Source organism: Glycine max, chromosome 18 (assembly GCF_000004515.6).
Source record: "Glycine max cultivar Williams 82 chromosome 18, Glycine_max_v4.0, whole genome shotgun sequence".
In the NCBI taxonomy this organism is placed as follows: Eukaryota; Viridiplantae; Streptophyta; class Magnoliopsida; order Fabales; family Fabaceae; genus Glycine; species Glycine max.
Window position 1 is genome coordinate 12114636 of NC_038254.2, and position 26632 is coordinate 12141267.

Consider the following 26632-nt stretch of genomic DNA (forward strand, 5'->3'; position numbering starts at 1 on the left):
CAGATAAAGGTTACATCAACGAAAAAAAAACAATTAAATATCACATTCAGTTGTTTAGCGACGTCCTAGTGACCTCGTCTTCGATTTTCACAACATATTTACTAAAGACAGCTAAAATTTCTATTGGTCCATATTTTTTCCAGTAGTTAGATTGTACTAACACCTTCAGCAGTTCTTCGTTGGTGATCAGCTCATTTATTTCATATTTTATAACCGTATCTGAATACTCAAATCGAGCTGGTTGGCGGAAAAACAATCGTCTTACCGTTTGTGATTCGTGAATTCCAAGAGGGGGAATCCCTTTAGGTGCAACTTGCTTGATTAAATTCTTCAGTTCATCGATGGTATATGTTGAAGGAATTTGAAATTTCTTAGGATTTTTTCCGGTGAACGCGCATCCAACAAATTTGTTCTGCGGTGGCATGTTCCATTTCCCGTTGTAATACAGGATCGCGTCATGAATGCGAGGCATAGTGCGTTCAAGTAAGTTTATTATTCCATCTGGTGTTCTTCCAACGGTGCATAATAACTCAATCGGACCAACACAAGAAAATTGATCATTACACATTAACATTGTGTTGACATCGTCATCATTTATCAATTTCATACACTCAAAGCGAATTTAGTTACCTGTATCGGTGAATGGCTTTCGGTAGTGAATTTCATCCAAAAATTGTTTGTCGGATAGCTGAAGGGTATTGTGTATTCTGATTTTTAGGCTTGCAAAATCACACCTATTTGGTACTCGAATGGGCACTAGAGTTGAAGTTTGGAAGTAAACCCCAGTATCATTGTGAATAATCGATCCGTTTGGATAAATGAAAGCCAACCTTGAGTTGACAATCGTCTGACTGCTAGTTTCTCCTAAAAATGCCATAGTTTGTGTATCAGTTGGGAGATTATTTGAAAGCAAGATAATGTGTGATTTAGTAGCCTAGTCTGCCATATATATAGATGGTTGTGACCGAGCCATTGTTTAACTTTGTTTACAAAAAAATAGACACGCGTAAATGTGTAGTCAAGTCAGCCAATGTGTTGTCGAGCGACTGCTAGTTTCAGAATGTGTACTGAAATCAGCCAATGTGTTGTCGCGCTCAAACTGTAATACGCATGCATGTCATTATGTGTTGTCAATTATGACAATGATGTATGCTGCACGCGTAAATGATTTTTGTTGGACCAATAATTTCCTTGCTTAACCAAACGAGTACTTGATAATATTAATTGGTTAGTAACGGGTTACAACAAATTATATCGCATAATGAATACAATTACATAAACAATGCATGTTTAGTCTTCATTTAGGTCTACATAGTGTGTTTTGAATGACATCAAGCTTCTGTATTGCTGCATTCTACTAATATATGGAATTGCCCACTGCTTTGCCTGAGAATAACAATTGCTTGACCACAACAGTGCTGGAGGCGGCAAGGGACAATGGTCTTTCAAATAAACCTATTGTACATGAACAAACATTATATCATGCGCTGACCGTGCCAAACGAACCAGCGAAGTCATTGCATAATTGTTATACTAACTATATTCAATGTACCTGAACAAAATGATTTCCAAACACGTGACCGACACATATGATGCGGTGGCCAGAAGAGTCAGGTGGTGGTTGACTTCTAAGAGGGAAAAATGTCATGCTTTGTTGTTGGGACAACAATACAAGGATTACGTTATACCGTGAAGCAATCACATATCCCATGTCTGTTATATCCATCCACTTGTCCACACTAACCTGAATAAACCAAACATACACATGTAAGTAATTTAAACATTGTTATTAAAAAAAATTAACCTAAAAACATACCTTTGAAAAGCCATCAACAAGTAGGGACAACTTTAATTGTTCAAATCTCTCTGTGCCACCGAAGAGGTTCATGTACTCATGCGACCACCTGCCAAGTTCTTTAATCAATTCATTACGCACTAACGGCCACGAATCTTCCCCCATACCTAATAAAGCGGCAATGGACCGATATCCACAGTTACCGTCCGCTTTCACATCCACAACGTCACGAATGAAACCTTGAAAGAATGACGCAAATTGATCCAACATCGGGATGATCCTTGTTGGTTGACGAGGTTGAGAACATGATGCACTTCGTTTCACTGGAGAGTTGCTGCTTTGAACAGAATGAAAAGCATCAACATACTCCCAGTAAGACGGATCACGCTTTGTGGATGTTTGACTTCTTTTCATCGGTTTCTTCGGTGCACCTTTAGTGTTCACCTTTGACGGAGGAGGGCACATAGAGTTATGATCAGGGTATGCAATTTCTCGAAGTTTACTCTTCAGAGTTACTTTGCCAGCCACATCAAGTTCATCAAACCTTTTAGATATGACCTCTATCTCTTCCTTGATGGTGACTTCCGTCTCACATAACCCTTGGTCTGAAAAGCAAAGTCTCCTCCAAAAAAGATGGACTGACTCCAATGGGATGCTACCAGCAGTATACCTAGAAAGCTCACATGCACAAGGAAGGCCGTGCGTGCTTCTCATCACATAACCACAAGAAGAGAGATTGTTGCCGAGATAACGTAGACGGTCAATCTCAGAAGCAATCTGATTTAAAGCATCCCTCGAAACCATCCCAAGAAGCCTCTTGTATAAGGTTTTTTTATATACATGACCAACCACATGCGTACTGGTTTCAAAGGATGCTTTAATTTCGACGTGTTGCAGCGTGATCATGTTGTTCATGGCATCCCAAACACTACATAGGTCTCCAACGCTATTTTGTAGTACTCTTTTGAGAGTCCAATGAGCTGATTCAACCCTACATTTAAAATACACAACAAACATGAAAATATACAACAATTAAATACCATTTAATACTAATCGTTACTAACAAATAAATTCAGTTCTTAATACCTGTTTGTTGTTGTGTTGCCTAGGTGCATGACCTTATTCGTCCATGCTGTAATAAATTTTTCCTTGTGGGGGATAATCCATGTGTCGTTAACATAGTCAATGAACATCGGCCAAGGCGAACGAGCAACTTGAAACTTCTGATGTGACTCATGGAACTCGTGTTCGGACGGACAATCAACCAAAGTACCCCAGCTATCCATTACATAGTCCCACGCATTTTTTCCCCGATTAAAGATTTGCACTTCGCCTTCACATTCTTATCGATATGAAACCTGCACAACAAATTAGTAGACTCGGGAAACACAGTTTTCACTGCATTCATCAGTGCTAGGTCTCTGTCAGTGGCAATAACAAGAGGGAGGCAATCGTGTCTTAAAAATAGGCCTCGAAATCGTTCCAAAGCCCATACAATATTATTAACACACTCAGCCTCCAGATATGCAAACCCAGCAGAGAATGTCATCGCCGTTGGTGTCACTCCAACAAAGTCAAGTAGTGAGAGTCTGTACCTATTTGTTTTGTAGGTATTGTCTATAAAAAACACCAGATGACATGCATTGCATAACTTTACTGCATCTGGGTGACACCAAAACAGATCACGCACCACAACTTCATCCTTCAATCTATGCCAATGAATGTATTGATCACGTTCGAGAAGCTTCATCAGATGCTGCATTTCGGTATCAGCTCCTCTTATTGAAGAACGATATGCACTTCTTGCATTGTAAATTTGCTTTATCGCGGTGCAACTGTCGGCATTGTGTTCCTTCAACGTTAGCAAGATGTTTTTCGGTTTCACCATCGACTTTGTCATATCAGCAATAATTTTCTTTTCTTCCTTAGTCAATCGCCCAGCGTATGGATGTCCAACTAAGGACTTCGCCAATTCATGATTGTGAATCCCACAGATCAACTTCACCATCCAACCTTCCCCTCCATGCACTGGTTTCCCACGAAGCCTGAAGGGACAACCACATTTCCTACTCCCGGTGTATTTTCTAACGAATTCTTTATTTCTACACTTGTACGTACCACTCCTTTCATACCCAATTAAGACAAATGAACTTCTTCCTCTGCTACCGGTCTCTGTGTCAGATCTCATAATCACTGCAACAAATCCATTTTCATGGGCAACTGTTCGAGCTCATTGCAAAACATCATCTCGAGTAGCGAATACCTACAACGCAACCCTAACATATTAATTTTCATACAAACCATCAATTCAACCAATGACTCAAATTATCTATGATTACCTGAGATGTATTAAAAGCATTTGAACAATCGACATGTGGTTCATTCACCCCACATTCTTCTTGATTATCATAATCATAATCCATATGAACTTCTTGTGACATCGCAAAGTCATACCTCCATTGATTTTCGTCCATCTTAAAGACATATGCATCATACACAAGTACATTCAAATTATCATATAACCACATCCAAAAATTTACTACACCTTAAATAACAAACATATTAATAGCACATATGCATCATACACAACTATATTAAAATTATCATATAACCACATCCATAAATTGACTACTTATTAACTAACAGCTAATACAAATATATTCTAAATTTATAACTACATTATTTACTTAAACTAAACTTATCACTATAATAAACAACTAATAAAACATTTTTGTACCATTATACATTTAAGTTACCTAAATCATTTAATATTATACCATTATACCTAATTAAATCAATAATCCACAACATATATAAAACAGAAATAAAAAAAATTATAAAACAGAAATATATATATATATATATATATATATATATATATATATATATATATATATATAAATTATAAAACAGAAATAAAAAAATGCTAGTAATTTAACATTCTGGAAGAACTTCTTCCGGAAGTTACTAAGACCCATTTCGGAAGCACTTCTTCCGGAATAGGCCTCAGTAACTTCCGGAATAAGGTCTTCCGGAAGTGGTCATTCCGGACCTTCCTCCTGATGTGCCTAAAATTTCTTCCGGATACACTTTTTTTACTGTTTTTCTTCTCTAAAAACTAGCCGGAAAAGGAAAAAAATACTCATAAATGCGTACCTCCGACGAAATAGGAAGAACAGCCACTAACAAAACTTCAAATAAGGAACACGGGACCACCAAATCTTCAAATACTTCACGGGACCACCAATGGAAACTGCAAAAGGGACCACCACCGAAACAGCAGCAAGCAACCAAAACGGAAGAAACAAAGCAGAGAAGAAAGCGCAGTAAAAAGAAGCGTGTACGCGTTAATTTAAAGAAAATTACACAAGGGCAAAATCGTCATTACATACGCATTAAATATTATTTTATTTTTACTTATTATTATAAAATGAAAATTCTTTTTTCTTCATTTTGTTATAAAATAATAATCATTTTTTTTATATATTAACTTTTGTAATAGAAATTAAATGTTATCATAATAAATAATTTATATTTTTAATAAAATTTACGAATTAATTAATTTTTATGGTTTAAAAAACAAATTATAAATATTAGTCATAATTACGTTCACTAATTATTTAATTATTTATGTATAATAATATTAATTATTTTATAATTTAGTTTATCCATTAAAAGTCAATTATTACATAATAATTTTTTTAAAAAAAAAAACTAACTTCCGGAAGAAGCTTCTTCCGGAAACATTCCGGATGACGTTCTTCCGGAAGTAGTTTGTGGGTACTTCCGAAAGTCACAAATTCTTCTTCCGAAAGAAGTTTTTCCGGAAAATTTCCGGAAAAAGGTTTTCCGGAAAAAAACTTCTTCCGGAAGAAGAATTACTGAAGGGCAGTAATTCCCAAGGCATCCTCTAGAGTTACTGGACCAACATCTAATGGTGGGATTTTCTTCTTGCACCAATCATTTTTCTTCTACACCCAACATATTTTTTATAATTCCAACATTACCCTTTTTAGCTTCTTCTTCTTCTTCCTTCCTTCCGATTTCTTTTTCTTCTTACACCATTCACTTTGTTGTTCATTGAGCTCCTCCTTTCGTTGGGTTGTGGTGGTTGGTTTCATGTTGCATTGTTGCGGTGGTTGGTTACTTGTTGCATTGAGTTCGTGGGCGTCGTCGTAGTGGGTGTTGTGGTGGCAACGGTGGAAGTTAGTTTTTAACATCTGTGCATTATCGAGAACAATCCGTATAGGCCATATGGATTGGGCAATCCGTATAAGTTATATGGATTGACAATCTGTATGGACTTTACGGATTGCCAATCCGTAACTGGATTGTGAGGCTCCTCATAAACCTCGTAAGTAGCATGATCCACATGCTCAATATTCTCGGCAATAGTTGCAGCTGCTCGTTGTCTACATGTCAATGCTGTCGGCTTTCGACACTAAGGGACTTCTTTCTCATCACCATTAACCTGTCTACCTAAAGCTCTACTTAAAACTCTGCCTAAAGCCCGACGCAATCATCTGGTTCTAATCATAACCTAAAAATTTGCACATTAATATCAATTAATGTCATCGTTCAAATAATAGTTTAGTTTCATACTTGATAAAATAAATATATCTTTTCACTCTATTACTCAAAAAGTAACTAAAAAATTTATGATATTTTTAAACATATTCTGATTATATTTTTCTTCTAACCTAAACACTTCATTCACTAATAATACACATTCACTTCAGCATTATTTGACCTAAAATCTACACAATCTCCTTGTGTGTATGACAAAAAAATTACACATGCCCAACTAGTAGTCTAATAGTTCAAATCAACACACAACTTCAACAAAATAGTCTTAAATTGAAAATAAAATCATACTAATAAATGTTCTAAAATCATACGAGTATTTATTAAATGTAGTATATTTTAAGAAATGTAATAAAAAATTATAAATCAAATTTAAATGATTAATCGCGGAGGACTAGAAGAGACGCACAAATGAACATGGTGCATAGGAACAGAGGAATGATGTATTTCAACTTTTAAATGAAGGACAAATTCGATATTTCACTTTATTTGTTGGAGGTAAAATAAAAAATGACAGGAAGAATATCCCTCTAATGGTTGATTATCCTTAATTAATTGGGCTCTTGCTATTTACAATCTCGTTTTCCTAAGTACACCCCATACCGTTTTCTACCTACTATTATCCATTATACTGTTTTTCTTAAAGAAGTACACCCAATTTGTTTTCTAGAAGTATATTTCTAGAATTACATGTATCTATTCCAGAAATGTATCTCCAAAACTATGATTCATAGTTTCAGACATATACTTATGAAATAGTTATATATTTTTTAATAAAATATCACTTAAGAATTAAGATAATTGACGAGAAATTAAAAAAAAAGTGATGTGATCCTTATTAAGAGTGGATCGCTTGGTACAGGTTACAGAATTTGGATAACATCATTTTCAGAGATAGAAGATAAGTCAGGGTAAATGCCACAAAGGTTCAGCCTTGATAAGTTTGAGATTGGTTCAACAAGGAACCCAGAGAAAAGCTCTCACAAAATAACATGTATTTTCTCAAAAATGCCAAAAGTCCTTTTTCTTGAAAATGAGTTCAATACATTTAGTGTAGCTAAGGTGCAGTTGGAAAGGCACTAATTTTATTTAAGTAAAATTACAAAAAAATAAATAAAAAAATATTTGACATAAGCCTTCAAATTAGTTTGGGCCTTCAGCAACAATCAAAATTCTTGGTACTGTCTATGGACCTTCATCCTTCTCTGTAACATCCTATTTTTCGTGAATTAAATTAAAAAGGTTTTTCATTTAAAATAAATAGGGTTTTAAAAAAAATGATGAGGCTTTTGTAATTAAATAAATAAGGAGAAATAATTTTATTAATTAAAATAATGATTTGAGATAAAAAAAAAAGGTATTTTATTTATTCATTTGATAAGGAATAAAATAAAGTTCTTTTTAAAAATAAATAAATAAATAAATAGAGTAAATAATAGGTTGTGAGTATCCTAGCTATAAATAGTGTTAGGTTACTTTTATAAATAGCATTAGGTCAGTTTCACACTGACGATGCCTCCTCCTTCTTTTCGTTTTCGCCTCTCCTTCTCCCAAAATCCTCTCTTTTTCTCGCATATCATCAAATCTATATTAGAAAAATGACGATCTCAGACTCATTCACCGTTGGATCGTCATGAAATTTGAGCACCATGGTCGGAACTCATTTCCAAACATTCTCACCATTGGGAATTATGAAAATATGTCGGATCTGAGAGAAAACCCTTTTTATCGCAACTTTTTCTTTTTCCATAGAAACTTAGAACTGTCTCAGTAAAACTATGATCCTAGACTCGTTAACCATTGAATTGTTATGAAATTTTGATATGTGGTTCGTGATTCAATGATGCACACCTTCACCATTGGGATTTGCGAAATAGTATCTGTGAAGGGAGAAAATTGAATCGCACGAAGATAGTGGAATGAAGGCTTCAATACTTTCTCCTTCTTTCTAACATTTGGGAACCCTAACAGAGCAACCGGAGGAGGAGCTCTAGAGAGTACCAAAAACACCACAATTGATAACAAAGAACGCTTGAGTAACTACATCGAGGTAAGAGATGAGTTATTCACAATTGGGGAGTAGTGAGAACATGTGATGGGATCCTTAGAGTATCAATTGGAATGAATTTTAGTGTGTTTCCACAAATTTTGTTTTTATCCTTACAATTATCACTGTGAATTATATATGTTTGACAAACTAATTGATGTCCCAATGAGAAATTACTGTGAAATTGATGTGTTCTTGTGTTGAGTGTGAATCCTTAAAAAAATTGAGTTCTTTTCATTCACGTGAATTATACTCTAAATAATATTCTTTAATGACTTATTTTATACAAATTATTATCTTGTTCTAAATTTTCCCATGATGATGATCAACATGTTATGTGTGTGTGTGTGTATATTGCAATACTAAAATAATAAATTAAAGAAAGTTGTAAGGTTAATGCCTAGTAGTTATTTCTTTTGATGTAATCTTAAATTAATTGTTATAGAAACTCTTTTGATTAAAAATAATGTAGTTTGACTTACTATATATATATGTTTTGCGTCATGCAAATATTATTATTGTGTGATGTATATATGAGTTATGAGGCGTAATAAATTATTATAATGAGATTATAATATTGTTATGGAGATTGAGTAGTGCAAAGTGGAATGTGTTAGATACATGTAAACATCAGATGGTTGATTGCGACATAATAAGATGTGAAATTGTGAACATGAGTTTTAGTTGTGAGTAAGTGTGTGGTTAACACTTGATGTGACATTCCTTGTGATGTGAGCTGTGAATTATACAATAACCCGACCAGTGTTTATCTTGAGAAAAGTGTTGATGCGCAATGTTAAAGGGAAAGTGTAGGTTTCCTATATATGAACCAGTGTTAAATTGTAGCACAATGTGTTAAACGTGTTTGAAACATGAGTGTGAGGTCGTGAGTATTGTATAATTAATGAGTAGTGTCTATAAATAGAATATGTGATGAATTGTGGAATAACATGTTGCTTTGAGATTATAATATTGTTATTGAGATTGAGTATAAGTGCAAAGTAGAACATGTGTTAATTTGTGAGATACATATAAACATGTGATGATGGATTGTGACATTATAAGATGTGAAATTGTGAACATGAGTTTTAGTTGCGAATAAGTGTGTGGTTAACACTTGATGTGACATTACTTGTGTTATGAGCTGTGAATTATACAATAACCTAACCAATATTTATCTTAAGAAAAGTGTTGATGCACAGTGTTAAAGGGAAAATGTAGGTTTCTTATTTAGGAACCAGTGTTAAATTGTAACGCAATGTGTTAAACGTGTTTAAAAGACGAGTGTGAGGTCATCGGTATTGTATAATTCATGAGCAGTGTCTGCATGCAAAAAATTGTTTTAGGGTTTGGATCTGAATCAGGAGGGAGAGGCCCTGACGATCTCTTCGGAGTGTAGGCCTTGGGGGTCACCCGGTTTGAGTGCTCTTTTAACCCTGTGCCGATCCCACATGGTTGGAGTATTTTCACAAAACAACGTGATTCTGACTGGTCTCCCTATGGTTTTACTTAGTGAGAGTGACCTGACATACCCATTGTGTTGTGTGTCTTGTTATGTACTCCTAAATGTCCTAGGGTGGTTTTTCACTGACATGGTATCACATTGCATATAGGCTTGAGTCTTAGCATAACTGTTGCATACGCTTGCTAATTGTTTATTATGAAATTGATGTGTTATTATGTCTTGATCGGAGTGTGTGATTCATGTGTAATGTGATTGATGATTGAAAAGTGAATTTTAAATGACAAAGTGGTGGAATTACGTGAGTTATGTTTAAGTAAGTTGTATCCCATTAATATGATATGTATATCTAGTTGTCTTGTTTCTCTATTAGTTAGGAATGTGATAACTCACTCCATGTGTTGTTTGTGTTTGAATCCTATGATGATCTTGAACTTTGTGTTCGGGGGAACAGATGACTAGGTGAGTTGCTTTAAGAAACCTTGTACTGAAGGACGTCGGGACACAATGCTATGATAGGATGTGACATTGGGGTATAGGTTTCTATATTAATTATATGAAGTCTTAGGCGACCTTATTTGAGCTGAGATGACTTTATTATTTATTTGGACAAGTTTGAATATGATGTAAAAGAAAGTGAATGTGAGCCTTTTAACCTGTTGAAAGGATTTTATTTAAATGTGTTTTAAAAACTTTTAATTAATTATGATTTCTTTTCCTTTTATTAGTACATATATGTATGAGATAGAGAGTGTCACATCCTCTACTTGGGCCTTGTCAAGTATGACTGATACTATTTGTTGGAGGGTATCCTCTGAATGTTTGGTCCTACTCCTGTTTAAATCATATCTAAAATCTCATTTTCATCTTATCTTTATTATTCTTTAAATCCTAATTTTAAACCATCTTTACCATGTATTCATTATATAATACAACGTTTTCATCATTATTATACGATATTTTGTGTTTTCCTTCATGTGACAATACGTTTCAAGGTACGTTCATCGCTAGCTTCATGTGACATTGAATCATTGACGTAGACTTAAATTAAAAAATGAATGAACACACTTAAAGGAAAGAAACATCATCAAAAACTTTGTTTTGTAACTAACGTGTATAATATATGAAGTTGGTGATGAACATATCTTGAAACACAATGCCACATGAAGAAAAACACAAAATAATGTATAATAATGATTACAATATAGTATTATATAATGAATATATGGTGAAGATAGTTTAAAATTAGGGCTTAAAGAATAATAAAGATAAGATGAAAATAAGATTTTAGATAGGATTTAAAGAACACTCATGATAAGATGAAAACAAGACTAACAAAAATGGTATAAGATAAATGTTTATTATCTTTATTTTTTAATTTTTCGTTAACCATCTTAATTCTTAAGTGACATTTTATTGAAAATATAGACCTATTTCTCAAGTATATCTCTGGAATTATGAATCATAGTTTCGAAGATTCATTTCTAGAATAGATATATATAATTCCAGAAATACATTTTTGGAAAGCAAAAGGGATGTACTTCTTTAATAAAAAGGGTATAAGGAATAGTTGAGAGACAAAAAGAGAATATGGGAGTGTACTTAGAAAAACAGGGTGTAAATAGGAAGATCCTTAAAATTGTTTATTCTTTTATTATAAAGAGGATATAATAGGAAGTTAAACAATGGTAGGTAATGTAGGATTTTTTCTTGCACCCAACAAAAATTCTTCTACACCCAACATAAATTTTAAAATTGCAACCTTACCTATGTTTATTTTTCTTCTTCTTTGGTTCGTTATGTTTTTTCTTTATACATCATTCTTCATTTTGGGTGAGCTTCTCCTTCGTTGTTGTGATTGGTTTGGTGGAGGAACATCGTCATGATGGTTCGTTCACAGTTTGTGGTTGTCGTCGTGGGGTGTTGCGGTGCAACAATACAAGAGGTAAGTTTTTCCGTCTACAAGTTGAAGGATCTGTGCCGTAATAAACATACGAATTGACAATTCGTATGAAACTTAAAGATTGCCAATCCGTATGAATCATACGGATTGCCAATCCGTATAACCTATTTTTTTTTATAAAAAAATTAAATAAATTTTATTTTGAATGTTTTTTTTATAAATTTAGTTATATTTTTTAATATATTTGTGTAAATTTTATTACATTAAGTAGTTTATGCAAGTGTATAAAATACGAAAATTAAGATATAAATTTTCATATATATGCTTATCAATTTCAATGTAATATATTAGTACATGCATTAAAAAATAATAAAATTGTGTGATATTAAATATTAAAATACATATTTATTGACATATCAACATACTTATCTAGTGTTGAAGATTTTAAAATAAATTTTAACATGGAAGTTTTTTAAAATAAATAAATTAATTTGTAAATAATTTGAATTATGTATGGTGTTTTTAGGTGCTGTTAGTTTGCCATTGAACTTTTTTAATGTTTTGTTAAGATGGACGAAGATCAGTGGAGATATGAAAACATAATGTCTGAAGAAGTTAATATGAATAAAGACAATGAAGAGGAACCTGGTGTGTTTGAAAATATTAATTGTTCTGATGTCTTTCATACTTCTCAGGTATTGATATGATTTTGTATTTTTTTTAAGTAAGTAAATGAATGTGTGTTGAAGACTAAACATGTATTATCCCTTTTGTAGGTGTTTGCTACCCGGGATGACGTTTTGCATTGGGCTTGTTTTGTTGCATATGATATTGGTTTTGTGACGGTAATAATGAGGTCAGACACATATACTAGAAAGAGTGGAAGGACCTCATATGTTTTAATTGGTTGTGAGAGGAGTGAAAAATATAGGGCATACATGAAAGGTTTAGTACGAACAATGACTAGCAGTAGAAAATGTGGGTGTCCCTTTAAGTTTCGAGCAAAACCAATGTTGGGAGGTGAAAGGTGGATGGTGAAGTTAATGTGTGGAAGTCACAATCATGCATTGACTAAGTCATTCATTGGACATCCATATAATGGTCAACTGAGGATGAAAAAATTATTATTGGTGATATGAAAAAGTCAATGGTCAAACCAAAAGAATATTCTTCTCACTATGAAGGAGCACAATGCCAATAATTGTACAACAATCAAGCAAGTATACAATGCAAGATATGCATATCGTTCTTCTATAAGAGGCAATAATAGTGAAATGCAATAACTAGAAGATGAAGATGTTGTATATTCATTGACATATACTAGAACATGATCAGTATATTCATTGACATATACTAGAAGATGAAGATGTTGTATGTGATATATTTTGGAGTCATCCAGATGCAGTGAAACTAACCAATGCCTGTAATTTGATATTTCTCATAGATAGTACCTAAAAATAAACAAATATAAGTTGCCTTTGCTTGACATTGTTGGTGTGACACCTACTAGGATGACATTTTCAGCTGCATTTGCCTATTTGGAGGGAGAACATGTAAACAATGTTGTTTGGGCTCTGGTGGATTGTCCTTCTGTGTAAGAGTTCAATGACTGCCTTATGAAGTTTGAAATTGTTTTCTCACCATGGCCAATATTTGTTAACTATGTCAAACAAACATGGTTGGTTCCCCATAAGCAAAGATTTGTTAAAGCCTGAACGAATAAGATGATGCATCTAGGAAACACAACAGCTAACAGGTATGAAAATTGTAAATGTATATTGGATTTAATAACAACACATCAATGTATAAAAATAATTGTTTGTATTTTTCAAATGCAGGGTTGATTCTATACATTAGGCCTTAAAGAGACTACTGCAAAATAGTCTTGGTGACCTATGTAGTGTTTGGGAAGCCATGAACAACATGATCACTTTACAACACATTGAAAATATGGCATATTTTGAGAGAAGCATACATGTGGTCGGACATGTTTTTAAAGTTATCTTATACAAGAGACTAATTGACATGGTATGAAGGTATGCTTAAACCAGATTGCTGCTGAGTTTGAGCGTGTAAAATATGTTGGCATTGATAGATCTCGTTGTGGATGTATAATGAAAACTACTCATGGTCTTTCATGTGCATGTGAACTAGCTAGATATGTTCTTGGTAGCATACCACTTTCCACAATCCATATGTTTTGGTGGAGGCTAAGTTTTTCAGACCAATGTTTATCTGAGCCCGAAGTCAGCATAACCGAAGAGATAGAAGCCATATCAAGGCGGTTTAAAGAGCTTGATGTATGTGGCAAAATGACTCTAAAGAGTAAACTTTGGGAAATTGTCTACCCTGATCTAAATTCTATGTGTGTTTCTCTTGAAAAGGTCAAAACTAAAGGTGCTCAAAAGAAACGAATGACCAAACAACAAAGATCAATGAAGCATGATCCGTCTCACTGAGAGTATGTGGATGCATTACATTTTGTGCAAAATAGTAATTTTTCAGTGAAGTGTTGTGCATCATCATCTAAACAACCAAGACCTAAGAGGAAGATGCCAATGTTGGATCAATTTCATCCATGCATTCATGATTTCATTGAAAACATTGTCGATGTCAAAGCTGATGGTAATTATGGATATCGTGCAATTGCTAGCTTATTAGGTATGGTGAGGATTCATGGTCTTTGGTTTGTAACCATTTGATGAAAGAACTTGCACAATGGTCTGATGAGTATACCTGCTTGGTGGCATAGACAGATATGAAGAGTTAAAGCGGTCGCTACTTGTTGATGGATTATCCATGGTATATAAGTTTTTTGTTACATATTTGTGGATAAATTTATTTTAAATAATACTGATTAAAATTGTTTTGTGCAAGTTACCATGGATAAGTGAATGAATATTATTGATATGGGTTATGTGATTGCATCAAGGTATAACGTCATCCTTGTTTTTTTTCTCTCCAACAAAGCATGGTTTTTTTCCTCTTAGTAGCCAACCACCGAGAGATAGTTTTGTACATTGTATTATATGTATTGGCTATGTGTATGAAAATCATTTTGTTCAGGTATAACAATGACCATCCTGTTTGTTCATTTTTTTTATTATAACATGTGTTATGAACATTTGACTATGTATTTATCTATGTAACATGTATTTCTACAAAAAGGATGTCCCTTGCCGCCAACAACTTTGTTATGGTCAACACATTGTCATTATCAATCAAAACAGTGACCTACTCCTTATATTAGTATAATGCACCAGTATAACAATTTTATGAGGTTGACCACATAATATGTTGATTTAGGAGAAGATTGAACCTTTTGTTATTGTTTGGACAATGTTTGTAACTTACATAGTTGTGACACATGAATAATGAATGTGGTAATTAACGTGTCTTTGAATGGACGTTTATATATTTAATTTTTTTATGTATTCATGAGCTGTTGAAATATTCAGAATACAAAAGAAAAAGGTTTACCAAAGATAAAAGGAAGAATAAGTGGTATAAGTTCCCAAGCAAAAACTACTACAACATGTTTAGGTTTTAAGATTTAGGGTTAATGGTTTATTGTTTATGGTTTAAGGTTTATGGTAAAAATTTTAGGGTTTAGTATTTAGTGATGATATATTTTAGGGTTTACTTCTTTTAGTGTTAAGGATTTATGGGATTTAGTGTATAGGGTTTGCTTATTTTAGGGTTTAAGGTTTACCTAGGCTAGTGTTTCGGGTAACTTGTTTTAGGGTTTAGGATAACTTTTTAGGGTTTAGGGTTTATATGGTTTAGTGTTTAGGGTTAATCTTTTTAGCCGAACAACATAATAGAAAAATACCACATAAACACAAATGAAAACCATAATGATAAGAAACATAGTCACTCAAATAAGAAAATTGGTAAACACTGTTTAGTCATATTGCATACAAATATCCTATAGTACTCTGTCAATCGCAATTGTCTTCATCATCATCCACCATTATCTTTGTCCTATGTATCCCTTCTTCATCTAGACCAAACATAAACATTTCCTCTTTCAATGACACTTCAGCTAATCTTAGACAATGCTCAGTCAGAGTGTATGCATCAATTCTAGTAGTGACCATCCTCATTTTGATCATGTGTTCCAAACTTTTTGCTATCTTTGGCAAGTGGCCTACGTCATTCACAACAAAGTCAAAAATACCACATAGGAAGCATGACAAAAAATATCACTAATAGTGAATTGAAAATATATTATACCACTGCATGTCGAGGCATGTCTGCGTCGACAGCTGCAGGTGCAAGTGGTTGTGGCATAGTTGTTGACTGAACGAGCAACACAAGTGGATCTGGTAAAATAAATCTATCATCATGCATCACAGGTGGATGTCTAGGAGCTGTGGCAGACTCATGAATGGATGAGATATCATATAGAACCACTTCATGTAGTTTACTGCATATTGACCAGGAGAACTACAAATCTGTCCAACCGGTGCAAAGTATTCTGAAAACTAAATTCATCTATCGTCAATCTCCTATATGGACAAGGATGGAGTAGTAGGGAGTGGAGGAATGGTTTGAACATAACAAAACTGTCGCACTACCCTCTCTGGTTGGTGTTTGACAATAGATGAACCCCATCTGAGATGTCCATAAAATAATGAAATAAGCTCAAATTCTCTGAATGCACAATGATCACCATAAGGTATCCAACACAAAGCATCTGGCGTCAATCTATCCAAGTGCATACAATATGTCGTCACTGATAATGCCTTTCTAGACTTCTAGCGACAAACACGTGATTTCCTTTCATGGTAATCCTCATAAGCAATAATGGACGCAATTGTAGGGAAATGCTCGTAGATCCAAGATTGCACATATAAAAAAATACAAATAAAAATTCTAATCAATAGTACATATAAAGTTCAAAACATATAACTAGAGGTAAAAATAATTATAATTACATGTAACAGAGTGATATATCCTGCAAGATGTTTTGTCATATGCTTCAACGCAACATTCAGATTGTCATACATATAGACCAGTGTAGCCACTCCCCATGAATAACCTCTAGATTGGCTGAGGTCACAAAATGCGTCCAAGAATACCACATTGATATGTGTGACACTCTTGTTAGCAAAGAGTGTGCAACCTACTAGATGCAATAAATATGCTCGAGCTGCTAGGGTCCATTGTCTTGCGTCACATTTGTTACGATAAATGTCTCGTAGCCAGGCTATGTGAACATATGCCCCTCTGTATTGCTTAGTCTCATCTTTTGCTTCTTGTGTATTGACTTCAAGCAACTTAACTAATAAGTCAACAACTTCCTCTACATCTATAGCATCAAAGATATGGAAGACACCTGTAATCGGCAAATGTAATAAGGATGCCCATCATCGAGGATTATAGTCAGTTCTCCTATTGGTAGATGAAAACTACTAGTTTGCTTGTGTCACCTCTCAGCAAAAGCAGGTAAAGGTCCCTTCTTACCTGTCTCCAACAAACATATAATCAGAGAACTTAATTCTATAGCAGACACAATGCCTTCAATCTTAAGTGTAGGCCTTCCAAATTTCTCTACCTTCCTCTCATGAGAAACCAACTTCAACTCAGTATGTTCCTGCAATTAATTAAAATTAATTAGGTAAATTAAAATGGTAATTAATTATTCAAATATGATATAATTAAACAAACAACTGCTTCTCCTGCCCAAACTCTAGCGGCCACATGATTAGCATAATCTATCAACATGATGTATCTTGGGGCTCGCTTGGAAAATCCTTTGTATCAACATCTACATGATTCGTAACTGGATTATGAGACTCCTCATGAACCTCGTCAGCAGCATTATCCGCATTCTCAACATCCTCTACAACAGCTGCAGGGGTGCACGTCGTTCTCTACGTGCTGATGGTGTTGGCCTTCGACGCTGAGGAGTTTCTTCCGCATCACCACTAACCTGTCTACCTAAGGCTCTTTCTAAAACTCTGCCTAAAGCCCAATGCAATCATTTAGTTCTAACCATAATCTATAAATTTAAATAGTAATAACAATTAATGTCATCGTTCAAATAATATTTGAGTTTCATATTTCATAACATTGTTTTCCATTCTATTACTCAAAAACTAACTAATTCTAAAATCCTATTATATTATTAAATGTAGTGTATTTTAACAAAGGTAATAAAAAAAATTAAATTAACATTAAATGATTAATCTACCAAACTAAAATATATCATCAAAATCAAACTACAATTTAATTTAAAATATTTTATAAATTAATATTTAATAATTCATAAATAAATATTTAATTATTTTATAAATAACTATTTTAATGCTTTTAAATATTTATAAATAAATGAAGAAATTCATTTTTATATTTTTTTATACTTCCATACACTATTTATATAAATATTTAATACTATCAATGTAATAATATTTATACAAATATATTAATAAAAAACATTTTTCATATACGATATTACCTGTTTAACTAAATTGTATAATATATACATATTAAGAATTTGGAAATTTTGTTATTTAAATTTTTTTATAAATAACTATTTTAAATATACAAATGAATTAAAATAGTTATTTATAAAATTATTAAATAAGAAAAAAAAAATTATACATTGATTTTCAAATAAAAAAATTTCTTAAATAAAAAATCATAAAAAATAAACTTAAATAAACAAATATAGTTAATTAAATAAATAAATATTTAAAATAAACAGCAATAGTTATTTATAAAATAATTAAAAAACAACTAAAATTAAACATTAATTTTAGATAAACAAATAAATTAAATTAATAACTTATTAAATGATAAAATAATTAAAAATAAACAAAAATACGGATTGAGAATTCGTATAGTCCATCCATATGGTCATACAGATTCTCAATTTGTATAATCCATATGTATTGTCAATTCATATGGATTTAATGCAGTTGGGGAGATAAGAGTACTCAAGAAAACGGCCACAATGGAAGGCGACACCACCAATAAGATGAACCATAGAATGGTGAAGATGAATGGAGGGATAAACAGAGGAGAGAGACTTGTGATAAGGCAACAGAGAGGACAAATGCTGAAACACATGGGAAGGGATGAGTGTATGTCAATTTTAAGTAAAGGATAATTTGAACAATTTACTTTAATTGTTGGGTGTAGAAGAAATTCATTAGGTGCAGGAAGAATAAGTTGATAATGTAAGAGTTTTTATTTTTGCACCTTTTTTTATTTATATACTTTATTTCTATGTTTTTGCACTTTCACCCTAAAAATACTCCTGTCTTACAACTAAGTTCTGGAATGTTTTTGTAATGGATAAATACCCAGGAAATAGTTTTTCAGAAAATATTCAATACACTGCAGAAACTAATTTCTGGAACATCTACTAATTGTTGAAGTTATTTCATTGTTTATAAATTCCGAAGATTAGTCTTTTTAAAAATTGTATTTTGGAAACAGACTGGAAGGAGGAGCAGAAGAGGCCCAACCCCTCGCTTCTCAATTTTTTTTTCTCATAAAATTTGATGTATAGTATCAATCATTAAGATAATTGTGTATGTCAAAATTTACGAATAAAACAATAATCTATGATATGAATATCATAAATCAATTTGATTTTATATTATAAAAAATAATATTAATTTTTAATTTTAACAACCATCAATTAATTCAATTCTTTTACGAGATCAATTAATTAAATTCTTTATTATTTTAATAACCATGTTATTTAATTCTTGAAATTTATTAGTAAATTTGATTTTCAAACAAAAAATAAATTTATTCTAAATTTGTAAAACTTTCAATTGATGTCATCCCTAAAAATCCCTAATATACATTGACATCAAATATTAAATTGACTACAATTGTGTAATGTCAGAAATTATATTCTCATTTTTGGGATATTTTAGAACCAATGGCGGATGCAGGTTAAAGGGGACAATTACCCCCACAAGATATTTTCTTTTTTACTTTTACTTATTTGATAAAAAAAATAATTTTGTCCCCCCAAAAAAATAGGTGTTACCCCCATAATTTTTTTTAAAGAGTATAAAAAGTTATTATAAAAGATAAAAGAGAATAAATTGATATTAATTTTATCATTTTATGTTTCTAATTTTTACCATTATGCTTCTCTAATAGTAGTATTAAAAATATATAGTAATTCAATCACAACCCAATTGTATATGTAATTTTGAGAAATTTACGTAATTTGGATTTTTGTAAAAACTTATAATATTTTTCTTCAATAAAAATATCATATACTATTTTTTTGCCCCACTGAAAAGTTTATGCATCCATTAGAACCAAATTAACCTACAGCATCAAATTAATTTTCATAACGTCAAGAACAAAGTTGATCGATGGTACCGATTATGAAGGACAAAATTCATAATTTTCTCTAGATTTATTCATTTGCAGCCTTTCTCATAATGATTTTCTAGATCTGTCCATGCTTACAGAACAGGAAGAAGAGTCCTCAAGGTCCAGCATTAATAACTTACCAGGCACAATATTAAACAAACCATTTTTTCAATAAAAGTCTCATAGTCACTAGAAAACTAATCCTGTACCTGATTCTAATAAAGTCTTATCTAATTGGTCCTCTTCTTCTCTCATTCTACTATATCAGCAACCTTCCAATAATTAGAGTGTCACATGTTATTGAAGTTATTAGCCTTCCTATCCCTTCAACCTTGACCATGGTGGAATTAGGTAATAAAACATGAGAATCATGTAGACATTTAAAGGAATTAAATTGTTCTTTCGAGCAACATATATGTGAGGTTACTCCTAAGTCGAGAATCCAATAATGACAAGATTCATTGAAATCAAAACTAGTGTTCATGCATATACCTGAAACATTTGTGACAAGGGTATCAACATTGTTCTCTGTGTTCAATTGTTTTGTCAAGAGGCTAATCAACTCTTGACATTGAGCAGCGGACAAAGTATTTGTGGCACCTTGACTCGGGGACTCATCATGATCAATTACCTGATTTACAGTTTGCTAAGGCTTATTCTTGAAGTAATTTGGAGGATAGCCAACAAGTTTGTAACACTTGTCTTTTGTATGACCTAGCAGGTTGCAATGAGCACATTGAGGTCTCTCTTTCTTGGCATTCCTACTCTTACCATTAGTAGGGTTCTTGGCGGTAGAGTTGACAGCAAAGGCCATAGTATTAGAGTTTAGAGAAGGTATGTGGTTTACTACAATTTCTCTTTGTGCTTCTTCTTGAATAACAAGAGAAAAGACATTACCAATGGGGGGAAGAGGATCAGAGAGGAGAATCTGACCCCAGACCTGAGCAAAACTGTCGTTTAGGCCCATTAAAAAGGACATGACATATTCAGATTCAATGTAATCTTGTAGAGTTTGTAACCCGCCACATTTGCCTTGGAAGGTTGGTTTATAGCCTGAGAGTTCTTCTCAAACCGATTTTAATTTGGTATAGTAGGTACTAACATCATCATTTCCTTGTTGTAATGACAATAGTTGCCCTCTCAATTGGAAAATTCTTGGACCATTCTTTCGGGAAAACCGTGTTTTCAAATCTTCCGAAATTTCCTTAGCTGTGTTTGCAAACAAGATGCTGCTAATGATGTCTTTAGAAACAGAATTGTAAAGCCAGGAAATGACAAGATTGTTACCACGAGTCCATGCAACATATGTAGGATCAACTGTGGTTGGCATCGGGAGGGATCCATCGATGAAGGCCACCTTGTTCTTCACCGAAAGAGCTACCATCATTGCGTGGCTCCATGTGGTGTAGTTCTTGTGGTCAAGAGGTTGGGAGGTAAGGATGAGTCCTGGGCCATCCGAATGATGTAGAAACAATGGGTGAGAGGGATCTTGACTGAAATCTTTAATTGGTGCTGCCATGAATCCAAACGAAAAAGCTGATGAGAGAGTGATTAGGAGAAGAGACAAAGGAGAAGATAACAGGCCCATTGAGGAAGAGGATCGTAGAGGTTGTTGTTCATCTAATACCATATTGAAGTTATTAGCTTTGTAATAACTTGGAATGGAAATGCAAGACGGAAGAAAGAAACAGAGAATGCTGAGGAAACTCAGAATCAGTATACTGATTAAGTTGCAGAAAAAATTACAAAGCTGTGTATCATCTAGTTATCAGCTATATACATATATGAGGAGAAACAGGAGGAAAATAACTAAACACAGTAAAAACAGAATTATAACAGAATTAACAGAATAACAGAAGCATATGCAGAATAGCAGAAGTAGCAGGAGATGCCTTGATCCAATACATGTCATTAGCTCCAAACACCATCCCATTGAACTACCAGTGATAAAACCATACAAACCAGGAAAAAAGGGAACTCTCTCATTGAGTTGTTAAGTATTCAATGCAGCAAATAAGAAATTTTATTGAGCTATGCAGAATTACACTGGCTCAAAACTACTAATCATGTATCCATCCACGACCTTGGCAATGAAGATCCGAATATTTGGTGGAGCAATGTTTTCTCCCTTTTGCTTAGCTTGTTTATGCCATAGCCTCGAAAAACTTCTAATTTCAATGCTTCTCTTCCTTCTTCCACCGCTCTTTTCCTCACAGCTTTCAATAAAGATGAACCACGAGGAATTTCACTGTTTTCAGCTTTTACTGTTTCATGTGCCATCTTGGCTCCATTTGCGTTGGCACCTGCACAATCATCACGATCAGTATTTCCCCACCATTTATTTGATGTGGTTGATAAGCCTTTTGATGGAAATCCACACTTGAATTCATCCATTGTTGTTATTGCTTTGGTCAACCCAGTGCTGACTGCATTCTGTGTACGCCCGCTTTCAACATTCTTGTTTCCTTGTGGATGTGAATTCTGAAGCACTGTAACACCTTGTGCTTTGGCCCTCTCATCATTTGTTTGGTGTAAAATACTGCAAGCAAACATCAGGTTAACATAGACCAATTATAAAGGATAGTAAAAAAGGTTAGAAAGTTTACACCTATTACCAAAAGCATTGAAGTTCTAATATCCATTTCATTCAGATAGAAGTTTCATTTTTGCCTCACAATATTGGCAAAAACTAGAGAAACTTCAAGAGAAATCTCAACAATTAATTTGATTTCGAAGTTCAATATTGAACAATGCTTCTGAGGGAATTTGAACTAGGTAACCTCTCCATATGCTCGACACAATCCAAGCTACAATGAGTAGTTGAATAATTTCACATTGTAAACTTTTTTAAAGTTGTGCCTTGGTGACTTGTTGGTCATGGGTTCGAATCCGGAAACAGCCTCTTTGCATATGCAAGGGTAAGGCTGCGTACAATATCCCTCCCCCATACCTTCGCATAGCGAAGAGCCTCTGGGCAATGGGGTACGAGAATGAGGGCGAGCCCTGGTGCAGCGGTAAAGTTGTGCCTTGGTGACTTGTTGGTCATGGATTCGAATCCGGAAACAGCCTCTTTACATATGCAAGGGTAAGGCTGCGTACAACATCCCTCCCCCATACCTTCGCATAGCGAAGAGCCTCTGGGCAATGGGGTACGAAGTTTTTTTAAACTTTTTTAAAGATTTGATTGATAACTTCACAATCATACAATAAAACAGGAACAATCAAGATAACAATAGCATAATATATGAATAATTAGAGGTACATATTTCCTTCTGATAAAAACTTGAAATTGTTAGCAGTGAGGGAAGTATAAGAATAGATGAAAAAATAACCCAAAAAAGTGAAAAGAAAAAGCGCAGACAAGAAAGCACATCAGAATTCGGTTAGCAAAGCTTTCCAAGCTCAGCTCTATACTCATTCAACCAAGAAAGCTCTCCAAAATTACCATTGTCTGAACTTAGAACCAGAAAGAAGCCTATAAGACCACTTTAGCCCATCAAAGAGGCAACCACATGAAACAGCCTTTCAAATTCTAAGGTTATTCTACAATAGACATTAGATAACAGCATATATCACGCATTAGCAAAAAAAACTTGGCTTCTTTATTTAACACAAAACTTCTTAGACAACATAAGAAAAAGTGCTCCACATTCGGTGGACAAATCCACCGTTTAACAAAAGCACCAGAAAAGTCTACTCTTCAAATAAATAGTATTAGTAAGTGTAAAAACAATGACTGTTGGTTTTAAGAATCAAACAAACACATGACATAAATAATTCGAGAGAGAGAAATGAATGTATGATATATCATGACCATATATTACTTTTTCCACAGAATTTTTAACAAAATAGAATTACTGAGGAACGACCTTATACATTCATTTAAACTGAAAATGTTTAGGTGCACATAAGACTAAGAGGGTTGAAATATGACAACAAATGATAGAACATAATTGTTAGGAAATAGGCATGTCAAATGAATACCTTTTGTTGTTGCCACTTATCAAAACCATTGTCACGGAGTTCTGTTATTAACACAACACTTAAAACTCCACCTGCAGCACAAAGTTTGATAAACCATAAATTTTAAATGAACTCGTAAAACACTAAAATCAAACTGTCAAAACTACAGCATGTCCTAGTTTTCAAAAGCTTGTTAGTGCACATAGACATAACAATATATAAACTATCAAATGCCTATGTATGAGTATATGACCAATACTTAAGTACATGCACTTGATAAGCTGTTGTGGTAAACAAAAGTAACACTAACACCATAATCAGGAGTGAGGAGAGAAAACAATGAACATAGATGGTGTGATGAACATCATCTGTTCAGAAGTGACAAAGATAAGAAAACAACCTGCAACATAAGTCTCTTCACTACAAAAACTGTTGCCTTTGGCCAGAAAGAAATAAAAATAAGTAAATATAGCAAAGCATATTTTTCTTTTTCTTTCTTATTTTTTTTATCAATTATCTGAACGTTTCTAAGGTAAAATAAACCATGCTTATTTCAAAATTTCACCACTCCCTTCCCTATCAAAGAAATATATTCACACAAATTTCATTTTTATCGCATAAAATTTACAAAATTATACCTTTTGATTCTTAGATTCTCTTCCCAGCTTTTCTATTGCTAATGCCAAGCAAGGTCTTGCCTCAATTCACATCCCCCCTTTGTTGTTAAAAAAAGCTAAAATGTTGGAAAATTACATAACAATTACCAATAGGAAGAACAAAGGGGAACAAGAAAATAAAATAAAAGTCAGTGGCCCTGGCCAATGAGGTAAATTTTGTTGGTTCTTCTTCCATACAGGTTTGGTGATTTATGGGTTCTTTTGGCTGTTAAAAAAATTATAAATTACAAAATGAAAGGGGAAAAAATAGGTAACTAAAATCTGGGTAGAAATAAAAAGAATCCCAAAGTAACACCCAGAAGCAGAAAACTTAGGATTTTGTGTTATGAGCTACAAAAATTAGCATTTTGAAGCGAGTCGGAGGGTTTTGCGGATTACCTGAGACAGAGTGAGTGCTTTATAGATATCAACGGTCAAAGTAGGGCAGTTTCAGACACTTTCAGTTTCAACTTTCAACAAATGCGTTTTGGTGTGTGAAACTGAACTGAACAATTCAAGTAGAGATGAGTGTCCTACGGACGATAAAGGAATTTACGATATTGACCTTGAGGGTTATTATTATTTTTTGGTTATCATAATATTGGAAGACTTTAAATTGATATTTTTTAATAATTATAAATAAATATTTTATATAAGAAGACTTTCATATAAATTCTTTAATGAATATTTTTTTTGACATATAAAAATAAAGGCTTAACTGCACTTTTATCTCTCTAGTATGATAATTGTGTGATTTTGATATTTATCATAATTTTGTTAAATATTTAACATATGAGGAAAGTTAATGACACTCTTTTCAATACTCTCTATGTGATTTGTTGAAAATCACTTGTTTTGGTAGATCTCATATATTAATTAGGAGACAAAATCATTAATGATAAATGATATCTATCAAAATAAATGATTTTCAATTAATCATAGAGAAAGTATTGAGAAGATAGTATCATTAGTATTTCTTTTTGAGATATTTTGCTAAAAATATATTGGATGATGACATGATAGCTAGAGCCACACATTTGGGTTTTGACCCGCGGATCACCTACATAACTCGCAGCCCGCAAGACACACATACTCGGATTTTTTTAGAGTATTTAAATTGGGGAACAACTACCCTAATTTGCTATTCCCATTATCATTTAAAAAAATGATAAGAAATTTAAAACTACCCTTCTCCCCATCCCCCACCCCTTCCCCCCTCACCATACCTTTCCCCATCCCCACCCTCTCCTTATTCTTCTCACTCTCTCCCTTCATTTCACTCTTCTCTTCCCCCTACATCCAAATCCCCCGTTCTTTCCCCTTACTTCTTCTTCTTCTCTCACTCCCACTCTCCCTCTCCAACTCATTCTCCCTCTTGAGCTTTTTAGTTCAGTCCTTTTAACTTGTGGGTTAAATGGACTTGTCCGCAAGCTCTCAAAATTATTTTACAACTTACTTCATAAAAATAATAGGGATATAATTTAGTAACAAACTAAAAATAACAACTACTCTAGTGTGCATTTCCCTTGCAATGCTAACAATATATGATGTGGTGATCATATATATTAATTTTCTACACTAATATGATTATTTATTAGTATGATATCTTATACTGTTAGTATTCAAAATTGTTATATTAATAATTTAATTTTTGTTAAACAAGTTCTATACCAAAATCAAACTAAAAGACAAAAATGGTCGTGGTACCTAAATTAACTTTTTTTATATAGAGGATTAGTACAAAAAATTAATAAAAGATACCAATTAAGATTCTACAGTACAACATTTTTTGTTTTTTAGATTTTAGATTTCTAAATTTTAATTTTCTATTTTATTTTATTTTTGCATATGTGAGCTGGTTCATTTAGCC

At 33.2% G+C, this 26632-nt stretch overlaps 1 protein-coding gene across 3 annotated transcripts; it reads right to left on the reverse strand.

The window, feature by feature from the left end:
* Positions 1 to 21953: 21953 nt before the first annotated feature.
* On the reverse strand, positions 21954 to 25293 carry LOC100814468 (uncharacterized). 3 transcript variants are annotated; one of them, XM_014771199.2, is made up of 4 exons: positions 25162 to 25293; positions 24745 to 24839; positions 24128 to 24198; positions 21954 to 22682 (listed from the first exon to the last, which is right to left on the reverse strand). In XM_014771199.2, the coding sequence occupies exons 3-4, from the start codon at positions 24154 to 24156 to the stop codon at positions 22208 to 22210; spliced, it is 504 nt and encodes a 167-aa protein (XP_014626685.1). In that variant the 5' UTR covers positions 24157 to 24198; positions 24745 to 24839; positions 25162 to 25293; the 3' UTR covers positions 21954 to 22207. The 3 variants fall into 3 exon arrangements, with proteins under 3 accessions (XP_014626685.1, XP_014626687.1, XP_014626686.1); XM_014771201.3 differs by having other exon boundaries at positions 24745 to 24821; positions 25162 to 25239; XM_014771200.3 differs by lacking the exon at positions 24745 to 24839.
* Positions 25294 to 26632: the final 1339 nt, after the last annotated feature.